General features: G+C 34.3%; 2 protein-coding genes across 2 annotated transcripts; both read left to right on the forward strand.

The window, feature by feature from the left end:
* The first annotated feature begins 118 nt into the window (after positions 1–118).
* Positions 119–14724, forward strand: LOC128017525 (uncharacterized). Its single transcript, XM_052602932.1, has 11 exons — positions 119–545; positions 659–1012; positions 1146–1220; positions 1749–1899; positions 7595–7597; positions 10036–10109; positions 10654–11001; positions 11088–11423; positions 11609–11722; positions 13930–13958; positions 14215–14724. The coding sequence occupies exons 1-11, from the start codon at positions 512–514 to the stop codon at positions 14365–14367; spliced, it is 1671 nt and encodes a 556-aa protein (XP_052458892.1). The 5' UTR covers positions 119–511; the 3' UTR covers positions 14368–14724.
* A 635-nt stretch (positions 14725–15359) lies between these two features.
* Positions 15360–18073, forward strand: LOC128017290 (uncharacterized). Its single transcript, XM_052602604.1, has 6 exons — positions 15360–15499; positions 15590–15940; positions 16021–16371; positions 16937–17047; positions 17225–17277; positions 17375–18073. Exons 1-6 carry the CDS (start codon positions 15451–15453, stop codon positions 17492–17494), a joined length of 1035 nt encoding a protein of 344 aa, XP_052458564.1. The 5' UTR covers positions 15360–15450; the 3' UTR covers positions 17495–18073.
* Positions 18074–18236: the final 163 nt, after the last annotated feature.

The raw sequence follows: 18236 nt of genomic DNA on the forward strand, positions 1-18236 counted from the left end.
GGTAGTATTTTCATTGTCAGTTTTTATTTCAAAGTACTAAAAATAACAAAATGATTTACACTTAAACTTTAGACCATTTAGGTTCATATACATAAGATTTTGCCATCATTGAATATTGCCTGCACTTATATGTATTGCGGACCTTTGATTTAATCTATTATGACTTAAAAAGGCTAATTACTTTTTGTAAGTTAAAATGGGAGTTCTGTAATTATCTATGTTTCATTGAAAATCTGGAGACTGACGTAATTAAAATGTGATATGAAGCACTGATGCCTTCACAAACTAATCTTGCTGCCTTTACATTTGACCACGTCTTTTATTACAGACAATACAGTGACAGAGTCACTGATCCTTACCCAATATCTTTAGTAACACTTTTGCTTCAATTTTGGAGTGGAGTGAGAGATACCAGACTGAATTCAACCAATCACAGTCTTGGTTTGAAAGTGTCCAATCACATCCCATGCAAGTCTTCTAAAAAGCATTATACACATTCATTGCTTCAAACATGATCATTTGGGCCATTCTGATCTTTTGTGCAAGTAAGTAGATTTTTTATCTTATAAATATCTATATATCAATTCCAAGCGTGCATACATACTTAGTGAAGTGAAGTGTAAAAGGTGTTAAAAATGAAATCTCTTTTCTGTTTCAGCTGGAGGTCGACCTGATAACAGTAGTGAAATTGTCTCATTACGAACATTCCAGCTGGGAGATGATGTTACATTCAAATGTTTCCTGACAAAAAACTATTTTGGCAGCACAATGGTTTGGTATAAACAGAGAACTGATCAGATTCCTCGTCTTATTGTATTATCATACAACATTGGGAGAGATATCCAATTTGAGAATGAAGTTAAAAACGGGAGATTCGATATTTCAGCAAGTGAAGATTCTTTTCACCTCAACATCAAAGCTACAACCAAGGAGGACATCGGAAAATACTACTGCGGGACAGTTTTCTTGAATAAAATACAATTTATTTCTGGAGCACATCTGATGCTAAAAGGTAAAATATATTCAACATGCTACTGTCTTTTACATTTCCTTTTAAAGTAGATTATTTTAGCTAACTTCTCCTGTTTGTAAGTCATTTTAAACCAACAGTCTAATCCCTGACATCTTTATTTGCTACTTCTAAGGAACTGAGACCAAACACCTTAATGTGGGATGTGAGGAGAAAGAAGTTGTGAATAGAACCACTTTAAAAAATACTGGTAAATTCTTCATTTTATTACTATGACTTAACTACCTGATTTTTTTTAACTGTCACCTCCACAACAGTGATTGCAAAAAGTATCTGTACCCTTAAGACACACTTAAAATTTGAATATAATGTAATAATATAATAATGAATTATATTGCATTTTACAAATTATACAACCAAGGGGCTTCAGCAAACATAACTGCACTTTTAAGCTATTTTTCCATTCACTTTCCCCAACAGGTCTTAAAGTGTGTTTACTGATTCTATTAAGTCAGTTCTAGTCATGCTTAAACCGGTGTAACATACCTATTGTTTTATCATTTAAAATGTAAAATTGTTTGAGAAATGTTTCACTTGAAAAGGATGCTTGCACTACAAATGCAATGACATTCAAACACTTAAAATATATGGTTTAAATATCTAAAGTCATGGAAAAGTATCTGCAGAGAACATATGCTCTATGCAGCAATGTGTTCACAGATCTTTACTATGAGCAGCACGTCATTACTTTATAATTTTTTCTCTCTCTCTATTTCAGATAACAGTAATCCAAAAGTATGGGATCCTGTGTTACTTTGCTTGATATCCTGCAATGTTGTGTTTGTAATGGTAATAATCATACTTTTGGTTGATTATTATAAAAACTGGAGAAAAAGGCAAAAAGTTAAAGTTCCACCCAACTTTCATTAGTTAAGCAGAGTTTAATTGGATAGGATAGTGGTATAAAGTTTTACACAATGTAATATCAAAATATTGAAATATTGTAAAACAATTTAAATATCCAATCACAAAGATGCATATCAAAGTTTAACAAAAATGTTCTGCCCATTTTGAAGGATCTAAAAATATAGCATCTCCGTCATATGAGGTAATTTCAATTGTATTGTTTTTAAATAAAATCAGTTTCCTAATATATTCTCATATAAACTTCCAATCACTTAAAAAATAGTGCTACATATATAAAAAGGAGTTTTGGCTCTCAAGCAGAAAAAAAATTCTATGCATTTTTTTAACAGATTGGAGATACAGATGTGAATTATGCGGCTGTGAATTTTGCCTCTGTTCCTCCGGCCAGAAGATCAAACAACAGACATCTAACTGAATACAGTGAAGTGATCTACAAGCCAAGAGATCACATGTTTTAATGGAGTTTCTTCACAAAATGTTTTTGACTTGCTGTCAAAAAAGTAGAAATTACTAAAATTGCTAAAAATATAAATTACTGCAACTTATACTCAAAAATATATATTTTTTCCCTTTGGCTTGCAATTTAGAAAAAAATGTTGTCTGTAAATGCTGATCAATAACATAATAGATAATAAAAATGTTCAATAATAAACAACAGTAGAGTTTATAGTGGACATATGTAGTTGAAGACAAACATGATATTTATGAAATATACCATAGTAGTGGTATAACACTTCTGCACTTGTGATTTTAACAACTGCATGACAAAAATAAAACAATGCATAATGAATTACTATCCTATTCAGGTTTGTCTAGTTCTTCAGCTGGAAACATTTCCATAGTCTAAATGATGCCTCTGAAGCCAACTTTCCACCTTAGCTGAAGACATCTGTATATCATCTTCATCGACATGTGAGGACATTTTATTACAAGGAAATAAAAACTAAGCTTTAGTTACCTGACATTCTTTAGACTGACTGATATATAATATATAATGTTAATAAACTTTAATAGGTAGAGTACCCGCTAATGATTCTTATGAAATTAAAATTGTGAAATTTTTTTTTTTGTATAATTATTTCCCTGTGACTTACCATAGACATCCAGAAATGTTTGCCAATACTCTATTCTAGAGCGTTCTACTGCTTCCCGATGATTTCATTCCCTCTCAAGTGAAGCTTTTAGCTGGTGTTTCTTGACAAATAATCCTGCATTCATTTAACCAAAATGAAGTTTACATACAGAACACACAAATTATTAAACATACAATCTAGACGTACAGCTATACTCATTCTTTTTCTGCCAACTGGTGTCACTCCTCTCCCATTCTTCATTAATTAATTTCTTTACATCCTCAACTTGAAGCCACTCTGAATGCATTTAAGTTTTTTGAGACTTCTTTTTCCTTCCCTGATGTTCTTCTTTGCTGTTCAGCAAAGCATTTTCCAGATTCATTTCATCAGTCTTCTCCAGTAACTGATTCATTTGGGTGCAGTCATCTTTCATGCTTTCAAAAACATCTGTTCCATGGTTTGCTTCCATACCTCATCTCCAAGTGTTCTTAAGTTTTCTATTATGACTTCCATCTGCTCCTCTAAAAATCTACAATCTCAATTAGGAGTGTCAATGATCCACTTGAGAGATAGGTGGCAGCAGTGCCGTTTCTAGGCATAGGTGAGCTAGGCTGTCACCTGTACAAACACCAGCTAAAGGGGAGCCAGTGAACGCTCATAATGGCACTACATTGTTACATTTTAGCAGGGTTGTGATAAAGAGTGGCATGGCCACCCTGAATTATAACTGCCGTCCCCACTGGATCTCCTAACATCATTGGGCTAGAGTACTGTCAAACTGAAGATGGCTATATGCCATTGGATCAGAGCCCTGTGAATTGCTGCCTGATTGTTGTGTGTAAATTTGCATTTAGAGCGTTCATCAATGCCATTAGATCAATGGGCTCTGTTAGTGATTTGGCAGTTTGTTAGTTTTTTTCAAAGTTCAAAGTTTTTTTCAGTTCAAAGGCCAATTTTAAATATTGGTACAGTAATAAAGTGCACAAATTCTGTCTTTTTTTTAGGCTGTGTTTGTAGCAGTTTATAAATCATGTGTTAGTTTTTTTTCCAAAAGGTGTGTGTTTTTGCACCAATGCCTTGTTATTGGTATAGAAAAATTGGCTAATTCACGAGATCAGAACATCCTTTATTAAACCACTTTATTGAGTTTAATGAATCCTTACAGAGCACCCGAACAGCACTTAATGGGCACGGCATCACTTATTATTTAAAGGGGAAGTTCATGCATTAAGGAGTAGCAAAGGATTAAGTAGCTGCATTGGTTACTTTTATGCCACTGATCAGGCTTTTATATGTAGTTTGGGGTAACAAAGGGTTTTATTGGGTTGACTGAAATTATAATGCAATAACTGACGCTTTAAATCAATGTTTCAAGGAATAACAAGAAAACAATTGAACAAGAAACAGATAAATAAAAAAAAGTATACATTGATCATTTTGATCATCGAAGATGCATGAGTTCAGGGCAACTCTAGCCGAACATGCACATCTGAGCCTGCGTTTGTGTGAAACAAAAGCAGTTTAATTTGAAGTTCAACTCCATCAGGTGCTTTTTGACGGAAAACAATGCTTTTTTTGCATGGTTTGTCCAAGGCTTTTTATTTGATGTACGTTTTATTTTTATTGTATATAAATAGATTTAGAATTAATTTAGATTCTAATTATACACTATTTGCTTAAAGTTGTTGCCAATAGTTTAACATTGTTTCAAGTTTGTAAATAAAGAAATTATGAATTCATCAACTCATTCATCACAAGACTTGCATGGGAAAATGACTTCTTCTCACTGGTCATTCCTGATGGTTTTAGGGGACAATTAATTCTCATCGGCTCCTGTCAATTCAAAAAATAGTACAACGGCCAACACAACAAGTACAAAGGCCTCGTCCATTTGGGAAGGTGTGTGCACAGTCAGCGTAGGGTCGCGATGTGGAGCCAGGCACAAGTATAAATCCCGCTTCTCGTGCCTGCTGCTCGAGAACACACTCAGAACAGTTCGGACATTGCATGAATCAGAGGTAAAAAATAATCCTGATATAAATTCTGTTCAGTTTCTTGCACAGTCTGATCGTTTTGTGTCTTTACACATCAATGTATCTTCATGAGCCGCAGGGTTTAATTTGGTCTTGTTTGTGTATGTTTTTTTTATTGTATATATTTAAGCTGTGATTCCCATTCACATCCATCACACGACTGACAGACTTCAACGGTTTGTGTTAAAGACTGGAAACTGACCTGCATTTTTATTTTCTTCCAGTTTTCCTCTCTTCTCCAAAACCTTCAGTTCCCTATAGCAGTTGCTTTCTCCTCCACATTTTCAGTTTAATTTCCACATCTGTCAGTTTTGTGGCATCAACATCAAACAGATGATTTTTTTTTTAATGAAAAATCTTATATCTCAGAGTATTAACATCACTGTCAAAGCCAATATATCTGTTTCCAAATTTTTGAGTAAGCTTGTAAAAGTTTTCCTCTTCTCGTTCTACAAACTGTTGTATAGTTTTGTTTTTAAAATATCTGAGCTTTGTAAATACTACTATGGTGTGATTCCAAATATAATCACCTGTGAGCTGCATGTGACCTTCAGCTGATTCCTGTGCTTGTTTGTGAAAGCAATATCAACCTCTATCACCAGAAGACAAACATGAAGTCCCGGCGGACAGAAAGTGGTTCTCTTAATAAGCTTCACTTTCACACTCACATAACTGGTCACTCTTCCACCAGCCTGGGGTGTCCACAAGAGTGATTTTCCTGTCATATTTGTTTCCTTCCATCTTTACACACTGTGTGTCATTTGGTTATGTTCAACATTTAAAAATTAACATGCAACATTACTCTTACCACTATGAAATCCTTAACTGTTTAACTACTTATGTCATCTGAATTATATTTATTTATTTATATTTTTTTTACTCCAGTAGATAACCGAGATGCAGATTAGCCCCATTTGAGCTTTGAAAGTAATGTCGGTTTCATTTACCCGGACAAGGTGTCTGCCATAACAATAAAAAACTGTGAATATTTGGAGTCCAGAATTGGCAAAAGTATTTTAGAATTTTATACTAGTGTCAGGGACTAAACCAGTACATATCAAATAGGGTGAGATCAGACACCCAGTATACACTACATGATTTCAGCTTTACTATTCAGCTTAACCTGATTGGTGAGCACAGAATAAGTCAAAAACAAAAAGCTGGGAACTAAAGATTGTAATGGTACAGTGCATTTTGAGTTATCAAGTGACGACCCTATAGTCATAAACGCCATAGCAGCTCAGGATAAAATGAAAATCCAAGAAAAAGTGAATATTTGGTGATCTCCACATGGCAGCCACTTTAACTGGACAATAAAACAGCCTTATCAGGGTAATTTATTTGTATAATAAATTACCATTAGCAACCTATTTTGATCTGGAAACATAGATTTGACATAAAATCAATTATGTAAGAGCCATCTGTAACATTTACTTAAAGGTACAATTTGTACATATGCAGTAAAATATCCAAAAACCACTAGGCTAGTGTTATATATTTTGTCCAGCTGATTACTAGCAATATCTCTAATGTTTTCAACTACTTGTAAACCATGAGAAAATTCCAGGGGGGCAGGGTTTCATATTTTATTGAAGCTTCCTTTGGCGCCGCCATTGATTAGCGGACCCCCATCTGCTATTAGCATTCCATTGACTCCCATTCATTTTGGCATCACTTTGACAGCGAATAACTTTACAACTGAGGCGTTTAAAGACTCCATTTGTCCATTAATTATTTCTAAAGAAACACGAAAATTTATAAAAGGCCCCATTACCTTGCATGTTACGTTATGGTCCCGTAAAATACGTTTTTGTAAAAATAGGCTAACAATTGCGTCATAGCCTGCAACTCTCTGTCGCACAGTAGAGAAATTACCGTATTGACAGGAGGAGAAGCTCGCAGACAATCTTTTACTGTCTTAGAGGCTATCGGGGGGATGTGGAGGCATAAAGTTAAGGGCGGACCCATAGAGAGTCCATAAATCTGCCACTGGTTCTGTCGACAAGCACAGCTCCCGTAAACGTAAGTGTACGGGCCAACCAAACGACCCAAGAAGAGTTTGGGACAAGAGGAGAGAAAGAATAAAGATCAATAACGGTGTTGCATTTTCTAGATGGAGAGAGCTTCGCGACAAACATCAACTAGAAAGACATGCCGATCTCGCTTGTGTTTTACTCAACAGGTGAATTGTTTTGATTCATATCTTTACAGAAAACGTATGCTATTATAATGATCAACAAGATTAGTATTATGGGGCATACACGCCAAACGCGGGGCATCGCGTCTTTAGACCCGCGCGAGGACTATAGTCTCATCGCGTCTTTGTATTGACTTTGTATGTAATCTATTCATGCAAACCGTTGAACTCGCATTAAATCCATGATTTATCTTTTCGTCTGATTGATGGCTCTCAGCAGTTGGGTGGAAGACAACAAATCCCATCATTCCACGCTCCTCCTTAGCATCATCAAACCACGGGATTTTTATTGTTTTGGTGGTGTGCCCTCCAGTGGCAGGTCCTACAACCTGTACCTTTAATACTTTCCTTTTAACCCCCTACACTCCTACACTTGCTCTACGCTCTTCTGTAGCTGGTCATGTCAAACAACATGGCTAAAAACCGTGGGTGATCTGGCTTTTTCTTCTTTGGTTCCTAAATTGTGGAATTCCCTGTTCTCTGAGATTAGGAATGCAGAATAAGAATAAAGAATAAGTAATTTTAAATCGTCCATTAAAATATATTATTTTTATTATAGATTATTTTGTTTTTTATTATATTGTCTTTTTTTGTTTTGTTTTTTACTGCCTGCCCTGTTATGTGTATCTTTTAATGTAATATTTTTATGTAATGTGTTTCAACATGCCACTTTTAAAGGGACTATATATATAATAAGGTTTATTATATTATTATTATATTATATTATTTCATTTAGTGAAATTCAAATGTAATGTTATGAAAAAAAGCTATTTTTAATGATCCACTGATCCACTCTTCTCCCTTATGACACAGAAATGATAATTAGTGATATTGTTGTATGTGGTCCACACTGTTAATAGGCTATAGCATCATGTGTCTGGAATGGCAATATGCATAATGATGAGGTTATGCACAATGGTGTTGCTTAAAACATCAGGCTTCAAGTGTTTCAATTAAACAGGTGTCATACTGATGGCAACAGATAGTTCAATTGGAAATGATTCCAGTTGATGGAATTGCAAATGAAAATTGATTTCTGTTGCATCTACTTGGATGGTAAATGCTATAAAATTTACAAAGCAATACAGGGGTTTGTGGTAAAATTTAACATTTACCTTTTTAAATATTAAATAATATTAGATACTCTAATATGTTTTTGTGTGTAAAAGATTTTTACACACCAACACACACACACACACGCACCCCCCCCCCCCCCCAACACACAAAGGATGTTTATCTAGGTGTTTTCACGTGTGATAACCAACCCACATAATTTCCTACCGCTCAGAATGGTCAAAGTGTGCTCTTTGCGGTCAGCTGCAAAATAGGTCTCTGTATGTGCAATGGTCTAACGTTGTGGTTTTTGCACAAAAGCGATAGCAGATCCTCACTTGTTTCTGTTTCAGGATGTGTGTTGTGCTGACCTGATTTCTGTTTATGTGTGTTTGCGCTTGTGCCACCAATGACCTTTTACAATAAATGTACCTACACAAGTGTTGGAGAAAACTGCTGAGACATGCACAAGCTACACAATGCTATTAATAGAAGTGCCACTCTCAGTCCTAGCCTGCTAATATTATAGACATTCATTATGATTTTAAAATACTTTTGTTGTGAGGTAGTTTATTTCTGTGATGTCATAGAAACAGTGAATGATGTTTGTCTGGTGAAAAGTCCAAATTAATTAAATTGATTGCAAATGATTGAGTGCGAAACTCAAACGTTGTGTTTTCTCATTTCACTAACATTAGTTATAGGTGTTTAAAGAGATATTTCACAAAAAGAAAAATCTGTCATTATTGGTTCCAACTTGTATAACTTTCTTTCTTTTGGGGAACACATATGCAAAAGGATATTTTGAAGAACTTTGGTAATCAAATGAAGATGGTGCTTCCATTGACTTCCACTCTATGGTCAGAAAGTAGTGAGTAAATAAGTACAGAATTTTCATTTATGAATTAATTTTAAGTGAACTATCCCTTTAAGCAGTTTGAACAATGTAGGGAGTCATCAGTAGCCATCACAAATGATAAACATTATTCACCATTATCTGCTTTATTAAAGGGATAGTCCACTCAAAAATGAAAATTCTGTCATTTACAAGAAAATATCCAAACCTGTGTGTTATAAAATAAGATATTTTGAAAAATTCAGGTGACCAAAGAGTTCAGTTCTGAAGCGTTAACCACTTATGGCCCACCCAACCAACCACAAAAGCCTCCACAGACCCCCAAAATTTAACTGTCTGTAAAAGTAAACCAACTTACACAAACAAATGACTGTGACCGACAGAGGTTATGTACATTTACTTTATACTGCACATCTTCTAAAATGCAAAACATAAAGATACAAAGCTGTTTGCTGACCTTTTGACCTTTAGATAAAGAATCTGGTTGTTGTATTATACAATATGTGACATTTGGTTGCTTATCCATAACATTCACAGCATTCAACTGATCTGTTTCCACTGTGTATCGAATAACTAGATATAACACAATGTGGTGTCATAGGGTCCCAAAGATCTCATGGATAATAGAGTTCCCTACAGGAGTTTCGTTCAGTGTGCATTTTGTAATTTCTCTTTTCAGAACATGAATTAATAAGGATTATCTGTGTTTTGGGGAATGGCGTTTTGTACTGTGTTGACTGCAAGAAGTCCACTAGGTCAAAGACTTGTTCATGGAAACGTTAATTAGGACGAGGGGGTGTCAAGTACAAGACCAAGAAGGTTTATATGATTATAACTTTGCACGACCAATGAGAACTTGTTTCGTAGTGTGGGTAATTTGCATACATGATGAAATAAATCATATCATATTCTCCTTTTGTCCTCAGGATGGAGACTTCTCTAATGCCAGCTCTCAAGATGTTTGCTCTGCGTGCATATATTCTTATGTCTTGCATATCATGTAAGTAATCTATGCATATACATATTATCATTTATTTATTTGTTTAGTATTTTTGTGGCTTTTTAGAAATATTTGACAATGTTTTAAATATGTTTTATTACCAATTATAATGACAAAATATCTTGAGTTTAAAAGTTTAACTAAAAAATACATTTAGAAGTATCCGGTACTTTTTTTTTTATTAATAGGAGCAGCACTCGAGCTGATGTCATGTTTTCAAGCATGATTTCATAATGATCCAAAGAGCATTATGTACTTTGGCAGAAGATTGTCTCTACAAAAGAGTTAACACGATCAGTGTCACAAATGTGCTTATTTGATTAGTGTCAATAACCTTGAAAGATTATTCATTATACATCACAAAAAATAAGATTGTTATTATTCAGTTATTTTCAAACTATTGTTTATTAGATTAATTTACATTAAACTCCCAAATGTCTATTATGCCTCAGATGTACGAACTACATTATATATGTATATTAAAAAAAAGGTAAAATGGTTGACTTTCCTGGACTCATCATGACTTTTTTTCTGTTTATTTCAGGTGCATCTATGATCCCCAGTGTTTTTCAGCCAAACGTCTCAATCACAGCATCTATGGGTGGTTCGGTCATCCTGGAATGTCACACAACCGCCGATCCAGTTGTGGCCTGGTTTTGGCTGAAACAAATCCCAGGACGAAAGTTGAACCCTATAGTTTCCACATATTACAAGGAGATAAAACTTCAAGGAGAAGTTCTCAATGAATCAAGACTTCAATTCAAAGTTGATGACAAGAAATCTACATTAATATTCAACAAGATTAACTCCAGAGATGCTGCCTATTATCACTGTGGTGTGCTACTGTATGAGAAGCTGTACTTTGGAGGGGGAACTTATCTGACAGTTGATGGTGAGTGGAAACTTGGAATGTAAGTTTGATTAAAAGGCTTGTTTTATTATTACTGCTACTGTAAAGTATAATATTTTTCATCATAGATGCAAAGCCGGTTAAAATAATTCAGCATCCTGTTTTGGACTCACATCATGTAGGAGACTCAGTGACTCTTCATTGTTCAATATTTGGTGAGAGTTGTTCGGGAGGGCAGAGTGTCTACTGGCTAAGATACAAACCAAGAGAGTCCCATCCAGGAATCATTTACGCTGATGGAGATAGAAAGGATCAGTGTGAGACGATCTCTGTGACTGGATCAACTGTACAGAGCTGTGTGCACAAAGTCCCCAAAAGCCTCGCCAGTGATGAAACGTACTTTTGCAGCGTGGTCACATGTGGAAAGCTAATCGTTGGAAATGGAACTAAATTGATAGCTGATGGTAAAGCATGCTTTTATTGCTCACATACCTCTTTATTCGTAATATCTGTTTCATATTTTGCCAATAGATTTCCGAAATCAGTATTTAGTTTCCATGAAATTCCAAAATTAGATAATAGAAAATAGGAAATATTTCCATTTGGACTGTTTATATTAAGATTAGAAAATTAATTTTTTTCCCCCCAGTTGCTCTCCAGAAAACAATGGCTTATATCATCACACTGCTTTCTGCTGTATTAGTGATATCACTGATAGTGAATATAATCATGGCGCTGTTATGGAGAAGATCTACACACAGAGGTAAAATTTTATTTAAAATTAACTTAAAAAAAGTACAATTTTAAATCTTTGTCTAAAAACATTTAACAAAAATATAAATATTGCCTTAATTATATTATTACCAAAATGAACAGTATACGTGTGTGTGTGTATATATATATATTTCTGCATAAATATGACCCAAAATATAATCTGCAAAATGACTTATGTGCTTGAGGCTGTTGTCTTGCTACATGACCCACTTTCTCTCGAGACTCGTTCTCAGACAGATTTCCTGAAGGTTTCCTTTAGAATTTGGTGGTTTAATTTAATTCAGAATTTGTTGTTCAATCAATGATGACAATCTGTTCTTGGCCCAGATGCAGCAAAACAGACCCAAACCATGATACTACTAACACCATGTTTCACAGATGGGATAAGATTCTAATGCCGGCATGCAGTGTTTTCCTTTCTCCAAATATAACGCTTCTCATTTAAACTAAAATGTACATTTTTTACTCATCCATCCAAAAAGCATTTCTCCAGTAGCCCACTGGTTTGTCCACATGACCTTTGGCAAACTGCAGACAGCCAGCAATGTTTTTTTTTTTTTTTTTGATCAGTGGCTTTCTCCTTGTAACTCTGCCTATCATGGGTGTTAAGTGTTCTCCTGATGGTGGACACATGAACATTAACATTAGCCAATGTGAGAAAGGCCTTTAGCTACTTAGAAGATACCCTGAGGTCCTTTGCAGCTTCGCAGACTATTACACATTTTATTTTTAGAGCGATCTTTGCTGGTAGACCAGATCTGGTGATGGTAATAATTGTAATAATAATAATAATAATAATAATAATAATAATAATAATAATAATAATAATAATAATAATAATTTTCCTCAATATTAACTCTTTAGAGATGGTTTTGTTTACTTTTATAGTTCAATTCAATTCAAGTTTATTTGTATAGTGCTTTTTACAATACAAATCGTTACAAAGCAACTTTACAGAAAATTATGTTTCTACAATATTTAGTAGTAGCTTATGGTGGTGACTGTCAGTTTGTGCATGTTTGACAAAATTTTTTGAAAAAATTAATACAACAGGTAGTCAGCTAGACGATGAACATTAATATTATTAATTAATAATTATTATATGATGCAGTCACACATGTAGCAATAATTGTTAGTTCTGTTTGTTGATTCAGGGTTAGCATCATCTGAGGTCCTCAGCATCATCTCTTCTCAGGTGTTCTGGATCCAGACTGGAGCTTGTGTAAATCCTAGTTACCACGTGATGTAAATCCCGTGGCAAAACATAGAAACAAAATAGAGACATCATTAGCATAGCTGCTGATCCAACGAACTAAAATTAGTTTAACCCAAGCTAATGAATAAAAAAGCACATTTGATCAGATGCAACTACACTCACAATTTAAGAGATACATTATTCAAATGCTTGGCGAAAGAGATGCATTTTTAATCTAGATTTAAACAGAGAGAGTGTGTCTGAACCCCGAACATTATCAGGAAGGCTATTCCAGAGTTTGGGAGCCAAATGTGAGAAAGCTCTACCTCCTTTAGTGGACTTTGCTATCCTAGGAACTACCAAAAGTGCAGTGTTTTGTGACCTTAGGGTGCGTGATGGGTTGTAACGTGGCAGAAGGCTAGTTAGGTATGCAGGAGCTAAACCATTCAGGTCCTTATAGGTAAGTAATGATAATTTGTAACTAATACGGAACTTAATAGGTAGCCAGTGCAGAGACTGTAAAATTGGGGTAGTATGATCATATTTTCTTGACCTTGTAAGGACTCTAGCTGCTGCATTTTGGACTACCTGTAGCTTGTTTATAGTCTGATGAGCAACAACAACTATTTTTCTGAGGTCCTTGGAGATCTATTTTGTTTGTGCGATGATATACACTTCCACAAACATGATCAAACTTTGATAGATCCATGTTCTTTGAATGTGACAGGGCACACACTGACACCTGAGCCATCCCACTGATTTAAAACACCTCTTAACAGATGGACTCTAATTTCGATTTCAAATTAACTGCTAATCCTAGACACTCACATTTTTTGACACTCACAGATATGTAATATGGGTTCTATTTGTCAACTTTCAGGATTTACATGAAAACCAGATAATCTTTTGGGTCATATTAATGCAGAAATCTAGAAAATTCAGCACTGTATATTCACTTTTATTATTTTATCATCATATCACCTTTATGTTACATTCTGAAGGTGTTGACCATGTACAGTCTACAGCCCAGGTAAGCTTTATACTTTTACATTATATGTAGCTATGGGGGGAAAGAGCACTAACTTTACCTGTCAAATAAAAATTATAATCATGAATCATTTAATACATTTATAAACCATTCAGAACATTATATTATGTTACATAGAGTATTATATATTTTATATATATATATATATATATATATATATATATATATATATATATATATATATATATATATATAAAACAGTACTAGTATTGTTAAAATTATATCATTCTCTTATTAGGCTGCAGACATAGACTCGGAAAATTATGCATCGCTGCAGTTCTCTCCACACCAGCCTATACGAAAAATGAAAAGCCGTGAAGAGGCAGCCTCTGTCGTCTATGCATCTGTCCGTCAAACAAGAAACATAAAACAAGGATCTCCTCATTCTTAATGCTTGTCAAGTTTTTTTTTTGGCTATTAATTTTTTAAAAGGACTATCACATTACGTGGTCTCATATGAGCATTGGAACATTCAGTTGCAAGACAATGTACTCATTTTTTTTTTTATTGATTAAAATTTATTTTACTATTTTAAACGTTTAAAGTTGACAAAGTGATGGGGGCAAATGTCTGTTACTGTCTTTTGTAGATTTTTTTTAATGTTGTTGTAAAGGGCAATAGGAGTGTGTGGTCATCATGTTATTCAGTGTCTAAATTTTACACATTAAAACATGGAGAAAAAAATCTTTGTGTGTTTACAATAACTTACCATGAAATTCAGCACCATGGAGAGGGGCAACATTTTGTAAATGAGGAGAAAAAACAGCTTGCCGTAACCGCCCCCCACCCTAAACAAACAACAACAACAACAACAAATGTATTATTAAAAAAAAAAAAAAAACAATAACAGTGACCCAAACATTAAAAAAGATATAGTAGATGTAGCATATACGTACTAGTATGTAGTATGTGTGCAGCGTTATATTGAAATGTACTACTAGTCACCTCCAGGTGATGGCAGTCAGATGTCATTGCACATAAACACAGATTTACAGATAATACTCTTTATTCACTATATACTGTAGTAACAGCATACAATAGCTTTCATTTAAGAAACTATAATCTTCATACAACACTCCTTCAAATGATTGTTTTCTTCTTCCTTTTTTAGACTGCTCTGATGTTTTAGTATCATCATACCATGTACTTGTCCTACAGTGTTGCAGTCATTTTATATTAAAGTTCACATGTCATAAAATATTGTAACATAGTTATTTAGATTTTGCATGGTGTCACCCTAAGCGTCTCTTTCATTTCATTAATTTGGCCTTCTGGTAAGATTAGAAGTCTACTAGTTGCAGCTGTTTACACACTATACTTAGCAGCTTACTTCAGGAAAGGGGCAGTAATTTGTGAATGCAGAGAACCAATAGAGTCACATGATGAAGTCATACTGTACCTCAGAGAGCAAATTGATTCATAGACTCAGAACCTCATGTAGACAGAAGTGCAGAAGACCCAGGACGAAGATACAATGAATAATAACATCTACATGATGCTCTTTCTTTTTCTTCATGAAGTCTGTAAGTACAAAACAATGCATCATTCAATCATTCTTTTACTAATCATCTACATGTCATCTTTGAAACCTATGTTAATCATTTTTTCAACAGGTGAACTCAATTGCAATGTTGCTCATGTGGATCAGGTTTTAACCGTGAAAGAGGGAGGGAATATATTATTACCTTGTCTCATTGTAAATGATCAGTTACACCGAGTACTATGGTATAAACAGGTCCTTGGAGAGAAACCTCTCCTAATAGTGTCATCATATCACCACTCTCAACCAAATGAATTTTCTCCCGACTTGGAAGCAAATCATCGTTTTCATGCAGTGAGAGAGGATTATAGTTTTAATTTAACCATCTTGAGAACCTTGAAATCTGATTCAGGCACGTATTTCTGTGGAGCTGCCTTTGCTAATGTTATTTCCTTCAGCACTGGAACTGTTTTGCTGGTTAAAGGTGAGTGTTATAATATTTAAACTTTTCGATTGACAATTCCATTTATTGTCAAGTGTTAATACTTTTTTCCCCCCTTATAGGTGCAGACCTCAAACCTGCTGTTATTCAACAGCCTATGCTTAATGTTATAAAGCCAGGAAGCAATGTGACTTTGCAGTGCTCAGTAGAAGGGAAGATGTGTGAGAATGGAGTGCAACTAGTTTACTGGTACAGACGCAGTTCAGACAGTATCCATCCAGGAATGGTTTATACTCATGGAGACATGAACAATGGGTGTGGGAAGAACTCTGCTGCCTCCTCTCCTATGCAGAGCTGTCTTTATAACCTCCCTAAGATGAATGTTGGTCTCTCTGATGCTGGACTGTACTACTGCGCTGTGGTAACTTGTGATGAAGTTTTATTTGGAAATGGCACGACGTTGGTCATTGAAGGTAAGTGCATTATGTTTGAGTAGTAGTATTTTTTAACAGACACATTTTTAACCGAAGCAACTTGCAAAGTAGAAATATCGTAAACAATTTACTATATAAGAATTATACATAATACCAAGCTTTTATAAGATAGATTAGTCCAAATCCTTTTTCCTGTTGTTATTATTATTATTGTGTTTTTGTTTGCTGAACTTTCTGTATTCAGATGTGTGACATACTTCTGGTTTAGAAACGTCTACTACTTCTGCTACTACCAATATATATGGTATATTAAACAAAGTCGCTTAATCCTAAGAGACTTTAGCATTTTAGTTTTAAATTTAAATAGATTTTAAATTGGCCAATCCAATCAAATGAACATCAAACATAAAAGTCATGCTCTTTATAACCATATCCATGCAGGACTATAATTTACAATCTAATTCAACATGCAATAAGTTATGTACCGTAGTATGTGTAGTACTGTATGTGTTTAAACAGTAACAAATAGTGGGTATTAAACTTAATTTGACAAACTATTTTTGAACCCACTTTCTAAAGTTGCACAATGTTTCTTGTGTTTCAGATGAATTTAATAGCGAGAGGATGCCATATTTTATAATAATTGGCCTTGCATTGATGTGCATAGTCAGTTTTACCATCAATATTTTGCTCTGTATACCATTGAGAAGAAAAGGTAAGACCACGTGTCTTCTTAATTTTTGCAATCTTTCAGTTTAAGCACTATTATTATTATTATTAATATTATTGTCAAACCTAATTCTAAGAAAGAACAGTTATAAAATGCAATACTGGGTTCAAACAAACAGAAGAGTTTAAATCTTCTCATAATGCTTTATTTGACTTCTAACAGATAGAACGCCTCAACAAATCCAGATTACCAATGACGATACAACAAGAGTTCAGGTTTGGACAATCAGATGTATAAATAACAGTTAACTCTCGTAGGTTAATATAGAGTGCTGAAAAAAAAAATTAAAGGTCTCCTAATTTTTTCTTGTAGTACCGCAACACAGATGACGTTAACTATGCTGCTCTGAACCTTTCCACTAAAAGAGGTCAGAGAAAAAGGACCTTAGAGGACACAACGTACTCTGTACCGACATTGCGAGACAAGATATGAAACTTATAGCTGCTGATCATTTAAACGTACCATAATATTTATAATATTGAACTCCAGGAGTGCATTAGTAATATTCCATATTTGTGTCTCTAATTATAGCCTGTGCTTATTCTGCATCGTGTTAAACATGTTTTTTTTTTTCAAGAAACGTGTTGTGGGTGTTAACATTAGCACTTCTGGGAGCTGACATGAAAAATTATATAAAAGCATAACCACATCCTGTAAAGATGTAACTAGATGTGAAAGCACTGTGTTCATCAGCTCGAATAAAATTAGATTTAGGTCAACCTTCTTATTTGGTTATTCATCTCTAACACAATATGGTTACTTTCTCGCTGACAGAGCATGTAATGTTGAATAGTGTATCCCATAATGCAATGCACTTGATTTGACCTTTCATTTGCAGTGTTAAGAATGTAATAGAAAAATATCAAATACAATATTTGAACATATACTTCTTTAATCATTATTTGATCAGACAGATTAATTAAATTCATCAGGATGTTTTTGAGTAAAAAAGGAAATTCACTGTGGAGAAAAAAGAAGGCCGGGACTTGATTTCACAGATCACTAAAAAAATGGTAGAAAAGTGGTAGAAAAAGTTGTAGAAAAGTGTAGGTTTTTATAGTAGTTTCAGGGAAAGACTGGTGATGCTGAACTAAGGAGAGGTTTATTTATTTTCTAATAATAAATTAATATTATTATAAAAAAATTTCCAGGACAATGTGCACCAATTAATAGT

The sequence above is a fragment of the Carassius gibelio genome, chromosome A7, assembly GCF_023724105.1.
Source record: "Carassius gibelio isolate Cgi1373 ecotype wild population from Czech Republic chromosome A7, carGib1.2-hapl.c, whole genome shotgun sequence".
NCBI classification, from domain to species: Eukaryota; Metazoa; Chordata; class Actinopteri; order Cypriniformes; family Cyprinidae; genus Carassius; species Carassius gibelio.

Bases quoted from the DNA above. Each gene is read 5' to 3' on its own strand.
- LOC128017525 (XM_052602932.1), top strand. From the start codon at position 512: ATGATCATTTGGGCCATTCTGATCTTTTGTGCAA. The intron at 546-658 runs GTAAGTAGATTT...TTTCTGTTTCAG, and splicing joins CATTCTGATCTTTTGTGCAA to CTGGAGGTCGACCTGATAAC. The intron at 13,959-14,214 runs GTAAGCTTTATA...TTCTCTTATTAG, and splicing joins ATGTACAGTCTACAGCCCAG to GCTGCAGACATAGACTCGGA.
- LOC128017290 (XM_052602604.1), top strand. From the start codon at position 15,451: ATGAATAATAACATCTACATGATGCTCTTTCTTTTTCTTCATGAAGTC. The intron at 15,500-15,589 runs GTAAGTACAAAA...TTTTTTCAACAG, and splicing joins TCTTTTTCTTCATGAAGTCT to GTGAACTCAATTGCAATGTT. The intron at 15,941-16,020 runs GTGAGTGTTATA...CCCCCCTTATAG, and splicing joins AACTGTTTTGCTGGTTAAAG to GTGCAGACCTCAAACCTGCT.